The following is a 14045-nucleotide window of genomic DNA, read 5'->3' as shown; positions in this document are numbered from 1 at the left end:
AGGCTGCAGGGCCGACATCTCACACTGCTCCGGGATCTGCGGTCCGTTGCAGATCTCTCCCCCCCCCCCCTCAGAGGGCGGTGCAACGGACCGCAGATCCCAGAGCAGAGTGAGATGTCTGCCCTGCAGCCTGCCTCCTCGGCGCCGCACGGACCACTGACCCCCCGCCCCGGATGTAACCTGGAAATGATCTTTGAGGGATCCTCTGGCAGGGGCAGTGATGACGTCGCTGGACCTGCTGGGGGATCCTTCCAGCGACTGACCGGAGGGGTTCCAAGAGTGCGAGGGACCCGGCCCGCCCGGGGATGACGACAGCGGCAGCGTGGATGCGGGGCAAGGGCAGGGATAGGCAGCGGTGTGGAAGTGCGGCGGGGGCCGGATAAAAAGCCCCGGGGGGCCGCATGCGGCCCGCGGGCCGTAGTTTGGGGACCCCTGACTTATACCAAATATGTATAGACTACCCCTGCTCCAGTCATCACCTGTTCGTTATATTGTTAAAGAAACTGCCTCTAACTGTGGAATAATATGCTGCGTTCACACGGAACGATTATCGTGCGAATTTGCATGATAGCGATCGAATTCGAACGATAATCGTACGTGTAAACGCAGCGAACGATTGAACAACGAGCGAGAAATCGTTCATTTTGATCTTTGAACATGTTCTCAAATCGTCGTTCGTAAAAAATCGTTCCATGTAAACAGTCGTTCACCGATTTTACCTATGTGCGAGATAGGCTGAAGGGATCGCAAAATGAATTTTCTGTATGATTTCCTGTCACAAAGTGTAAGAAAAGTGTGTATTTGCGTTTTAATGGCTCTAATTTTTTTTTACAATTACCGTTTTTGTTTTGCTGTTATATTTATGGCCGTAAAAAAGAAACTACATAGCTGCAAGAGTTCAATGTATTAAATTCAGGGGAAAAAATAGCTGTAAAATGGACGTTGTTTTGTAGTAAAAAGGATGTTCCAAGGTCCAAAAAACAACATGCAAACACAGCCTCAGTCAGACACAAAATTGTATCCCAAGTTCACACATTTGGGGTTATGTTCACACACAGCTGTTTTACGGCTCAAAAAACTTTGTGAGACCTAAGGTTGTTTACAGCTCAAACAAACATGTGTGAACACGGCCTTTGGTGATAGTAAAAGCAGTAAAAACAAATTTTGTGGCATTTTTTTTTCAGCCCAAAAAACGCAGTAGAAAATTTGTGTCTAATGACTTCTTTTCCAGCCTGACAGATCACATTTACCTCCATTTTATGCCCATAATAATATCAGCCATGGTGCTTGTCATGGGGGAGGGGTTCGTATTTTTTTGTGCATTTTTTTTTTGTGCTTAAAAACAAGCAGGCAAATCATCTGATTGAATAGAAAGGCACAAAATGGCAGAAAAAAACACCAGAAAAATGTACAGAAAATCAGTTGATATTCTGAGCCTCGGCTTTCTTGCGAAACAAGAAACTCAGAATCCACTGTGTGAACATAGACTGATGCTGAAGCCGCAATGTGTGCTGCCATGTCAGACATGGCTCAGTGAGGGTGAGGATACCCTGTCAAACATGGCTCAGTGAGGGTGAGGATACCCTGTCAAACATGGCTCAGTGAGGGTGAGGATACCCTGTCAAACATGGCTCAGTGAGGGTGAGGATACCCTGTCAAACATGGCTCAGTGAGGGTGAGGATACCCTGTCAAACATTTCTCAGTGAGGGTGAGGATACCCTGTCAAACATGGCTCAGTGAGGATGCTGCTGCTCTCCTGACAGACATGGCACAGTGAGGGTGTGGATATCCTGACAGACATGGCTCGGTGATGCTGCTCTCCTGACAGACATGGCTCGGTGATGCTGCTCTCCTGACAGACATGGCTCGGTGATGCTGCTTTCGGGACATGGCTCAGTGATGCTGCTCTTGTGTCAGACATGGCTCGGTGATGCTGCTCTCGTGTCAGACATGGCTCGGTGATGCTGCTCTTGTGTCAGACATGGCTCGGTGATGCTGCTCTCGTGTCAGATATGGCTCGGTGATGCTGCTCTCCTGACAGACATGGCTCGGTGATGCTGCTCTTGTGTCACACATGGCTCGGTGGTGCTGCTCTCCTGTCAGACATGGCTCGGTGATGCTCTCCTGAAACACATGGCTCAGTGATGCTGCTCTCCTGTCAGACATGGCTCGGTGATGCTGCTCTCCTGTCAGACATGGCTCGGTGATGCTGCTCTCCTGACAGACATGGCTCGGTGATGCTGCTCTCGTGTCAGACATGGCTCGGTGATGCTGCTCTCCTGACAGACATGGCTCGGTGATGCTGCTCTCCTGTCAGACATGGCTCGGTGATGCTGCTCTCCTGTCAGACATGGCTCGGTGATGCTGCTCTCCTGTCAGACATGGCTCGGTGATGCTGCTCTCCTGACAGACATGGCTCGGTGATGCTGCTCTCGTGTCAGACATGGCTCGGTGATGCTGCTCTCGTGTCAGATATGGCTCGGTGATGCTGCTCTCCTGTCAGACATGGCTCGGTGATGCTGCTCTCCTGACAGACATGGCTCGGTGATGCTGCTCTCGTGTCAGATATGGCTCGGTGATGCTGCTCTCCTGTCAGACATGGCTCGGTGATGCTGCTCTTGTGTCACACATGGCTCGGTCATGCTCTCCTGAAACACATGGCTCAGTGATGCTGCTCTCCTGACAGACATGGCTCGGTGATGCTCTCCTGAAAGACATGGCTCGGTGATGCTCCTCTCCTGACAGACATGGCTCGGTGATGCTGCTCTCCTGTCAGACATGGCTCGGTGATGCTGCTCTCCTGTCAGACATGGCTCGGTGATGCTGCTCTCCTGACAGACATGGCTCGGTGATGCTGCTCTCCTGACAGACATGGCTCGGTGATGCTGCTCTCGTGTCAGACATGGCTCGGTGATGCTGCTCTCGTGTCAGATATGGCTCGGTGATGCTGCTCTCCTGTCAGACATGGCTCGGTGATGCTGCTCTCCTGACAGACATGGCTCGGTGATGCTGCTCTCGTGTCAGATATGGCTCGGTGATGCTGCTCTCCTGTCAGACATGGCTCGGTGATGCTGCTCTTGTGTCACACATGGCTCGGTCATGCTCTCCTGAAACACATGGCTCAGTGATGCTGCTCTCCTGACAGACATGGCTCGGTGATGCTCTCCTGAAAGACATGGCTCGGTGATGCTCCTCTCCTGACAGACATGGCTCGGTGATGCTGCTCTCCTGACAGACATGGCTCGGTGATGCTGCTCTCCTGTCAGACATGGCTCGGTGATGCTGCTCTCCTGACAGACATGGCTCGGTGATGCTGCTCTCCTGACAGACATGGCTCGGTGATGCTGCTCTCCTGACAGACATGGCTCGGTGATGCTGCTCTCGTGTCAGATATGGCTCGGTGATGCTGCTCTCCTGTCAGACATGGCTCGGTGATGCTGCTCTTGTGTCACACATGGCTCGGTCATGCTCTCCTGAAACACATGGCTCAGTGATGCTGCTCTCCTGACAGACATGGCTCGGTGATGCTGCTCTCCTGACAGACATGGCTCGGTGATGCTGCTCTCCTGACAGACATGGCTCGGTGATGCTGCTCTCCTGTCAGACATGGCTCGGTGATGCTGCTCTCCTGACAGACATGGCTCGGTGATGCTGCTCTCCTGACAGACATGGCTCGGTGATGCTGCTCTCCTGACAGACATGGCTCGGTGGTGCTGCTCTCCTGACAGACATGGCTCGGTGATGCTGCTCTCCTGACAGACATGGCTCGGTGATGCTGCTCTCCTGTCAGACATGGCTCGGTGATGCTGCTCTCCTGTCAGACATGGCTCGGTGATGCTGCTCTCCTGACAGACATGGCTCGGTGATGCTGCTCTCCTGTCAGACATGGCTCGGTGATGCTGCTCTCCTGTCAGACATGGCTCGGTGATGCTGCTCTCCTGTCAGACATGGCTCGGTGATGCTCTCCTGACAGACATGGCTCGGTGATGCTGCTCTCCTGACAGATGTGGCACAGTGAGGATGAGGATACCACCCTGACAGACATGTTACAGTGAGGGCGATGCTGCCCGCCTGACAGCCATGGCTCGGTGACAGACAGTAGCTGTGAGGGAGCTGGGGGCAGATAATGGCGGGCGGGGCCGCCGTCTGCCTGATGCCAATAGGATGCTGAGTCCATGGAGGAGGCGGGAGGGGCCGGAGCTGCCTACTGACGTCTACCCAGAACGTGGGAGACTGGCAGCGGCAATACAGCTCAGCACCGGAGCCTGTGCCACAAAGGACGCGGCTGCAGCATGGCATCCAAGTGCCCGAAGTGTGACAAGACCGTGTACTTCGGTAAGGCGCCATTCCTGTCTATTACTGCCCCGGTGCACCTGCTAGTGACGGTAGCCGGGGGGCAGCTGTGCGGCTGGGGGTTATAATCAGGGGTATCTGCTGGGTGGGACACACTACACTGGCACTGATGCCATTCATTGTCAGGTGCCCACAATGTATCCTGTGTAATGTAATACAATGTATGGCAGCTCACATGTTATATAATGTATGACAGCCCATACATAATACAGCCATAATGTAATACTGTGTGTGCCTGCTGCCTGGGCACCTCATTGCCAGGCTGGTATCCCAGGCAGGATGCTGTGCCCATCTCCATGGCCGTCCTGTAACTTCCAGCAAATGGCGTAACAGAGCGATGATAGAAGTCATCAGGATATAGTGTATATAGAATATAATATAAGATAGGTGAACGGCGATGGTGAGGTGGGCGCCATTGTAGACGCCTTGATTTGGCGTCAATCAGTGTTTCTAAACTCCAGTCCTCAAGACCCACCTGCAGGTCCTGTTTAGAGGATTTCACAGGTGATATAATGATAGTGAGTGCACCAATACCTGCCACAGCTGTACATTGTATGGGATATCCGCAAAACATGACCTGTCAGCGGGTCTTGAGGACTGGAGTTGAGAAACACTGGGTTAAATAATTTTTTTCCGATTGTAATATCATTTCTGTACTAGTAAACTATGGGGCATTCATGTTTTGGTATTTCTCCTTTTGGAAAAATACGCATTTTAAGTAAAAAGAATGAAAATCGTATATACCGATTTAAAACACTGGAGCGCGAGGACAGGGAATTGTAGTTTTCCAACTATTTTCCATCCATATCAGCGGGTGAGAAAGCTGCGCCGTGCAAGGTCCTTTTATTTTCATTCATAGTAACAATTGCACAGTACTTATAATGAATACAACCATTTTATTGTGCTTCTTGGTGGTGTTTTGGGCATAAATGGGTCAGAATACTTGAAAATTGCTTAAAATGTGTAAAAATAAAAAAAAGCTCATAAACACTAAAAACAACAAAAGTATAAATAATAATAATAATAATAACACTGCAAATTGTAACAAGAACATTTGAGGCTTATTTTTCTTGTAAATACAAATTTTAGAGCCTCATAGCCTCAGGGTGAGGGCTGAATATGGGGCCACAATCCCAGGGTGACAGCCAGATGGGGGCCACAATCTAAGGGTGACAGTCGGATCGGGGCCACAATCCCAGGGTGACAGCCGAATGGGGGCCACAATCCCAACCTGACAGCTGGATGGGGACCACAATCCCAGGGTGACAGTCGGATGGAGGCCACAATCCTAGGGAGACAGCTGAATGAGGACCACAATCTCAGGGTGACAGCTGAATGAGGACCACAATCCCAGGTGACAGCCAGATAGGGACCACAATCCCAGGTGACAGCCAGATAGGGACAACAATCCCAGGGTGACAGCCGGATGGGGGCCACAATCCTAGGGAGAGGGCTAGATATGGGGCCACAATCCCAGGGTGAGGGCTGGATATGGGGCAACAATCCCAGGGTGAGGGCAAGATATGGGGCCACAATCCCAGGGTGAGGGCTGAATATAGGGCCACAATCCAGGGTGAGGGCTGGATATGAGACCACAATCCCAGGGTGACAGCTGGATGGGGACCACAATCCCCAGCTTTGTAGGAGTCCTTGGTTTTGCTGAAAGATTTTTCCTGGATACACGTGTAGGAGCCGGGTGTGTCTGGAAATTATGTGCGGCAGCCGAGCCACACCAAGATCCGAGAGGAGCGTTGTCTTATCCAGACGCATAAGCAGACAGGTCCATACGACCGATACAAGTCAGTACATTACATATAAACACCATGAAAGCCATATGAAGAGTCTAAGTAGCTCGTAAAATTTATTGAAGTGAGCGATAAGACATCTAAGCTTGGGCTCTGTGTATAGCAGGTAAAGCTGAGTTCACACCCTGTCTGAGGATAAAGTGCAGCATGATGTGCCTTCTTCCCTGGTAAAATTTTGGAAACCATGCTGACCGCCCCGCGGTGCTCCTCATGTCTGGCATGTCCGGCAAGGATTTTTTTTTTGTTGTTCTGTTCAGAACAATGGAATTAACTGTGCAGGTGTGAACATAACCTAAGGCCACTTTCCTAGATTGTGGTCACCACAAACCACTCATTGGCACGTTTGATCAGTGACATGGCGTGGCTATTGGTGACCACATGGGTGCAGTCAAAGTGACACATAGGGGGACATGTATGAAGGCGTAAATGCCTTTTTTAGGCAATGCGCCTCTACATAAATCCCCTGAGCTGCGGTGACATTTGTAAGCCCGGCGTAAAAGACGCCGGACTTCATAAATGTCTCCCATAGACAGTTATTAGCACAACGCCCTTTTTTAGGTGTCATAAGCCGCCACCAGAGGAGTCTGGCAGCGCCTTTCTCCCCTCCCTGCATTCAAAACACCTGCACACTCTGTTCAGCTAATGGTACTTTTACACGGAGCGATAATTCGCCCAATCGCACGATTAACGATTTTGAATGAACGATGTTTTTTTTTATAACGATCAGCGTTTAGACAGAACGATACATCGTACGGAAAATTCGCTATGCGATCGTTTTGCGATCGTTTAAGCCTATCTCGCACATAGGTGAAATCGTTGAAAGAATGTTTACACTGAACGATTTGCGAATTTTTTGAAAGATGAAAATGAACGATTTATCGCTCGTCGTTTGATCGTTTGCTGCGTTTACACGTACGATTATCGTTCGAATTCGACCGTTATCGTGCAAAAACGAACGATCAATCGTTCCGTGTAAAAGGACCATAAGAGTTCATGTGTATGAGGAATTGGTGAGAGAGCTGTCTCTTTAGGCCAGGGATGGGGAACCTTCGGCCCTCCAGCTGTTGCAAAACTACAATTCCCATCATGCCTGGACAGCCTCTCTGAGACATGAAGTCACACAAAGTCTCGGGCAGCGTTGTGACTTTTGCACACTGTTGACACAATTGATTTTTTTTTGCGATAACCTTTTGCATAGGACACAGTTGAAGTCCTGTCGAACTTGCAGACGTTGCTGTGATTTATGCATGACTTCATGAGCCCGTGTAACCCCCTAGCCATAAGCCAGACCATCTATTAATACTGATGTAGCCTTTGCCGCCATATTTACTAACTCCGGGGGACCTGGAGTTTTTAGACTTTATTATATATGAATGGTGGTGCATTTTGTTATATGACTTTTATCATATACAGTCCTGTGTGAATAGAGTCATTTGGGTGCAGTAACCTGCCATGTCAGTGCAATGTTGTACTGCAGAAGTAGTTTCTACAGGTCACAGGTGGGAAACCATAATACCATTCTCCTTACACATCGGAGAGATGCAGATCCCTTACATCAGGGATGGGGAATCTTCAGCCCTCCAGCTATTGCAAAATTACAATTCCCATCATGCCTGGACAGCCAAAGCATGATGGGAATTGTAGTTTTGCAACAGCTGGAGGGCCGAAGGTTCTCCATCCCTGCCTTACATGCATGAACCCAGTCCGTCTCTCCAGAGATGCATTATCTTGACGTGAGCCTCCATGCCGCTCTATAGGCCCCTAGAGAAAACATTCTGTAAATGAGAACATGATTTATCTCGCCATTTAGTCTAAGTATTCTGACGGCTGAAATATCGATTTGTTAACTTAAAGGGGACCTGTCGTGGAAATATACCGCCCCTAATATAATACATCGTACAATAGTGTTATACTGCTTGTGACACTCTAAAGGAAAAAAGGAAAAGTTATGACGCAGGGTGTGCTACCTGTGTAGAGTCATGGGGGGCGCTCCTGGGCACAGTCATGCAGTTGATAAGCCAAATCCATGATAAAATATTAGTCCTCCTATAAGGGTTGTCTCCAGACTTTTATAAGGATTGATCTGCCTGGTTATGCATTGGCGCTTTGCTTACCTCTGTATTGCATCGCTTGGCAGAAGAAAAGAGCACTTCAAGGACTTGTTATAAGATTTATTGATGACTTTTTCCTTTTACCGAAACCTAGGCAAAGCACATAGACTGTGTTATACTATAGCTGACCTTACATTTCACATCGCTTGTTCAGCTGACAGCTCTGATATCACCAGGAGGGAGGGGGGATGGAGGAAGGCGAGAAAGACGCTGCCAGAATTCTATGGCAGCGCCTATGTCCCTGAGAAAAAAAAAAAAGATTGGCTAGTTAAAAATCCAACATGTCTGAGTGGCCGTGAGTCTGAAGGCCATCATACACTGACTTTTCTCTAACGTATACGGGGACTTTAAGGCATAGAAGTATGGTACATGATTAATGATAGAATGAGGTTAAAAGGGTATTTTAGACTCAGGTGCGGGTATTAAAAAAAGCATACTTACCTGAGCCCATGTCCCACCACTGCAGTTCTGAAGACTTCCGGTCCTCATTGCTTACCACTACTTCCTAATTGCTGCTAAGACAATGCATCACAGGGACCAGGAGTGGGCAGCGAGGATCTGAAGACTTTGTAACTGCAGCAGTGGGGGATCAGGGCAGGTGAGTATGCTTTCTTTATCTTCATAACACCCTGAAGGGCCCCATACACCTTAGGGGGCATTCACACCTCCGCACAAATGTGTCCATGCAGGGACAGTGTTCTGCGGACCGGACCTCGAAGTTCCCAGCATCATGATTAATTATTATGTTGTAGGCTCTGAAACTGTTTAAAAGTTCACATTTCTAAGGGCCCTATTCCATTGGACGATTATCGTTCAGATTATCGTTAAATCGTTCGAATCTAATTGATAATTGTTCGGTTGAAATGCAGTTAACGATTAACGACCGAACGAGAAATCGTTGATCGCTTTATAAGACCTGGACCTATTTTTATCGTTGCTCGTTCGCAAATCGTTCGCATTGAATAAGACGTCGTTCGGTCGTTCGCAGTAGATACGAACGCAATAGCGAAGAAAAAACGATCGCAAATACGATCATAAGTAACGATTATCGTTCCATGGAAATGAGTGAACGTTTTCAGGTCTTTCGCAATAGCGGTCGTTTGAGATTGTTAATCGTTAACGATTATGCGAACGCTTATTGTCCGGTGGAATAGGGCCCTTAGGACCTGTAAATGCCCCCTTAGACTTTTGTCAGCTGTATTAGGGTTCAGATGCCGGTATAAGGTGTGTAGGGCTCTCCCCAACGACCAGCAATTGATGCTAGTGGTGATAGTGGTCGGGCATGATGGAAAATTACTGCCCGACTCCTTTGTTCTGGGACACATAAGCCGCAGTCAGAGCTCTCTGTCTGCAGATCACCCTTCTCCGAACGTTCCGTACATTTACAGCAGAACCCTTATGTTATATGCATACTCATACTCTACAGTCGATCGTACTCCAGATTTTCTCTTGCACTTGCAACATCTCACCAGCATAGAACTGTAGAATCCAGCGTGAACATCTGCCAGATGTATAGATTTTATTAGCTACTAATGGGACGTATCTTTTTAACCATTGCATGGTTGGTCCGGATAAAAGAGCTCTGGAGATAGAATAAAGCAGAGTGTGTAATGGTCTCAGATGGTTTGTGTGAGTGACACCTACGTGGGATGAGGCAGAGTGCACCATAGACGTGACAGCTCTATCGCACCTCCCTGTTAGGTTGCTTCATCCTATCTCTGGAATCCCAAGTATGAGCCGGGACAATGGTGGAGCTCATTCCAGACTGGATACCGCAGAGAGCCCACCCTCTATAGGCTGAAATCACCTATAGTATATACGGCGGTTACCGGGCAATGTATAGCGGCTCTTCATACAGTGAAGCTTTTCATTCTTGCACCCGTCAGTCTCTGAGCTGGAATCAATGCCGGACTGTAGTGTATCCTCCCTGGAGTATCCAGCTAAATGAGTCTGGTTGATTTTCTGTAGAATTAAATCTTATAAAGTAAGTTATGAGACAATCCTCTATTATTCGCTGCAAATTATAAGGGTTTAGCTTGTGATAATGTTATTTTTTTTTTTTTACTTAAAACCGCACATTTATGGCAATTTCTGCATCATAGGGTGTGCGTTTTTTGCCTGTGCGTGAACAAGCCCTGACACCTTGGCTGTGTGCAGACGGTCCAGGGTCTTGGCATAGACATGCTAAGTACACATACAGGTTGTAGGGAGAACAAGGTTTTAGAGAGCATTAATTTACAGGCTTAAATATTGACCTTACCCAAGTCTACCAGTGCTGACGTGTAGAGCTATACATTGTTATACAGCTCCGTCCTGTGGTCTGTATACTTACATGGAGGACACTGAGCTGTATGGACACATAGAGCTATACATTGTAAACAGCTCCGTCCTGTGGTCTGTATACTTACATGGAGGACACTGAGCTGTATGGACATGTAGTGCTGTACATTGTTATACAGCTCCGTCCTGTGGTCTGTATACTTACATGGAGGACACTGAGCTGTATGGACACATAGAGCTATACATTGTTATACAGCTCCGTCCTGTGGTCTGTATACTTACATGGAGGATGCTGATCTGTATGGACAAGTAGAGCTATACATTGTTATACAGCTCCGTCCTGTGGTCTGTATACTTACATGGAGGACACTGAGCTGTATGGACCTGTAGCACTATACATTGTTATACAGCTCTGTCCTGTGGTCTGTATACTTACATGGAGGACACTGAGCTGTATGGACATGTAGTGCTGTACATTGTTATACAGCTCCCTCCTGTGGTCTGTATACTTACATAGAGGACACTGAGCTGTATGGACACATAGAGCTATACATTGTTATACAGCTCCGTCCTGTGGTCTGTATACTTACATGGAGGACACTGAGCTGTATGGACCTGTAGCACTATACATTGTTATACAGCTCCGTCCTGTGGTCTGTATACTTACATGGAGGACACTGAGCTGTATGGACATGTAGCGTTATACATTGTTATACAACTCCGTCCTGTGGTCTGTATACTTACATGCAGGACACTGAGCTGTATGGACACATAGAGCTATACATTGTTATACAACTCCGTCCTGTGGTCTGTATACTTACATGGAATAATTGAGCTGTATGGACATGTAGCGTTATACATTGTTATACAGCTCCGTCTTGTGGTCTGTATACTTACATGGAGGACACTGAGCTGTATGGACCTGTAGCACTATACATTGTTATACAGCTCCGTCCTGTGGTCTGTATACTTACATGGAGAACACTGAGCTGTATGGACATGTAGCACTATACATTGTTATACAGCTCCGTCCTGTGGTCTGTATACTTACATGGAGGACACTGAGCTGTATGGACATGTAGCACTATATATTGTTATACAGCTCGGTCCTGTGGTCTGTATACTTACATGGAGGACACTGAGCTGTATGGACATGTAGCGTTATACATTGTTATACAGCTCCGTCCTGTGGTCTGTATACTTACATGGAGGACACTGAGCTGTATGGACATGTAGCGTTATACATTGTTATACAGCTCCGTCCTGTGGTCTGTATTCTTACATGGAGGACACTGAGCTGTATGGACATGTAGCACTATACATTGTTATACAGCTCCGTCCTGTGGTCTGTATACTTACATGGAGGACGCTGATCTGTATGGACACATAGAGCTATACATTGTACACAGCTCCCTCCTGTGGTCTGTATACTAACATGGAGGACACTGAGCTGTATGGACATGTAGCACTATACATTGTACACAGCTCCGTCCTGTGGTCTGTATACTTACATGCAGGACACTGAGCTGTATGGACCTGTAGCACTATACATTGTACACAGCTCCGTCCTGTGGTCTGTATACTTACATGCAGGACACTGAGCTGTATGGACACATAGAGCTATACATTGTTATACAGCTCCGTCCTGTGGTCTGTTTACTTACATAGAGGACACAGAGCTGTATGGACATGTAGCACTATATATTGTATACAGCTCCGTCCTGTGGTCTGTATACTTACATGGAGGACACTGAGCTGTATGGACCTGTAGCACTATACATTGTTATACAGCTCCGTCCTGTGGTCTGTATACTTACATGGAGAACACTGAGCTGTATGGACATGTAGCGTTATACATTGTTATACAGCTCCGTCCTGTGGTCTGTATTCTTACATGGAGGACACTGAGCTGTATGGACATGTAGCGTTATACATTGTTATACAGCTCCGTCCTGTGGTCTGTATACTTACATGGAGGACACTGAGCTGTATGGACCTGTAGCACTATACATTGTTATACAGCTCCGTCCTGTGGTCTGTATACTTACATGGAGGACACTGAGCTGTATGGACCTGTAGCACTATACATTGTTATACAGCTCCGTCCTGTGGTCTGTATACTTACATGGAGGACACTGAGCTGTATGGACAGATGTTAAAGGGGGATGAAGAAAAGACGGACCTTGCTCTAGTTTTCTGTGTAACCATCTGTCTTCCTCTTTTACAATGGAGGAGGGAGAACACACAGTCTTCTTACGTGACCTTGTCCTTAGGTCGTACTACATCCATGGCTTACAGTATGACCTGTATCAGGGTAAGACGCCTGTTTTGGTCCCGGACTAGCTACAGTCTCCAGATCAAGTCTTCATCGCTATCGTAACACTTGACAGCTCGACATATCTTAAATATGCTTGGAAACTGTATGTTAGCTTTATATCTAAAGGAGACTTAAAATAGCCGAGCTGACAGCTGCCGCAGGACCGTGGCTGTGGTTTTTGGCTCGGATTCGTGGAGCTGCTGCAGAACTACTGTACAATCCAGATATATATATAAATCAGATTCCTTCCTGAAGGCAGCTCCACACAAGAACTGTGGATGTGTCAGGCGTTGTGAGGCTTGGTGTGAACGCTTCTGTGACATGTTGATGTGCACCGAATCTTCAGAACAGGACGAGCGCTCGCTCACACGTGCCACATGTCCCTCATACATAGTAGTCACGCCAAGGCGTTTTCTCAGGAACAATACAGGATGTCCTTAAGAGAATTTCTTTATTTATGGCCCTCCGTGACCTCCATTTAATAGGTCTAGGTCACAGCTTCTTAATTTTGGTTCCTTAAGTTTCTGCAACAAGTTGTGTTTTCAGGTTTTCTATAGTATTGTGTAAGTGGTACCATATTACGTCTTGGTTGGTTCCATCGTCTTTGCTATTACATTAGATAGAAAGAACTTCTGCAGAGAGGCAAAGCGTTTAGCTTTTATTTTAAAGTTCAGTTCTATTAATCGATGGGGGTCTCAGCAATTTAGGTACAATTTAAACAGAAGTTATACAAGTATAAAGCAGGCCAAATGTAGTCACAGGTAGAATGTGTTTGTCCTATAGAAGGCTGCGGCATACATTTATGTACCTTTTTGGCATCCGACGTGTGCCTGCTTTCCTTTCCTTTAGTATAGAGCTTACATTTACCTCATATAACGTTTTCACCAAACCCCACATTTAACACAGCCGCAAAGTTCTGATCACAGACGGAGAACGCCAGGACAAATGTGCGGGCTCCATCCCAAGAGATTTAGGAGGTTTACTCAACCCATTAAATAAAATCCTATTTTTACATCTCTGGATAAGAACATATTTCCTGTTCTCTTTTTATAGAACTCTTGGCTCCGCCCATGTCGGAGCAGAAAAATATGAACATTGTTTAACAGTTGGGTATGGCAGACCATGCATAGTGGAAACTGGAAAAATGTATCCTATAGTTGCATGGTGTATTTTTGTGT

General features: G+C 47.2%; 2 protein-coding genes across 2 annotated transcripts in view; one reads left to right on the top strand and one right to left on the bottom strand.

The window, feature by feature from the left end:
• The window catches only part of EIF2S1 (eukaryotic translation initiation factor 2 subunit alpha), a 465302-nt gene that overhangs the window by 194401 nt on the left and 256856 nt on the right, over positions 1 to 14045 (bottom strand). The window lies entirely within an intron of this gene.
• The window catches only part of CRIP2 (cysteine rich protein 2), a 79613-nt gene continuing 69708 nt past the window's right edge, over positions 4141 to 14045 (top strand). The window contains exon 1 of the mRNA XM_069950219.1: positions 4141 to 4336. Coding sequence (XP_069806320.1) covers positions 4294 to 4336 — 43 coding nt within the window. The 5' untranslated portion in view covers positions 4141 to 4293. The remainder of the gene's footprint in view (positions 4337 to 14045) is intronic.

The sequence above is a fragment of the Dendropsophus ebraccatus genome, chromosome 13 (genome assembly GCF_027789765.1).
Source record: "Dendropsophus ebraccatus isolate aDenEbr1 chromosome 13, aDenEbr1.pat, whole genome shotgun sequence".
Taxonomy (NCBI): Eukaryota; Metazoa; Chordata; class Amphibia; order Anura; family Hylidae; genus Dendropsophus; species Dendropsophus ebraccatus.
Note: the sequence above shows the minus strand (reverse complement) of the source record. Positions and strands in the feature narration are given on the sequence as shown.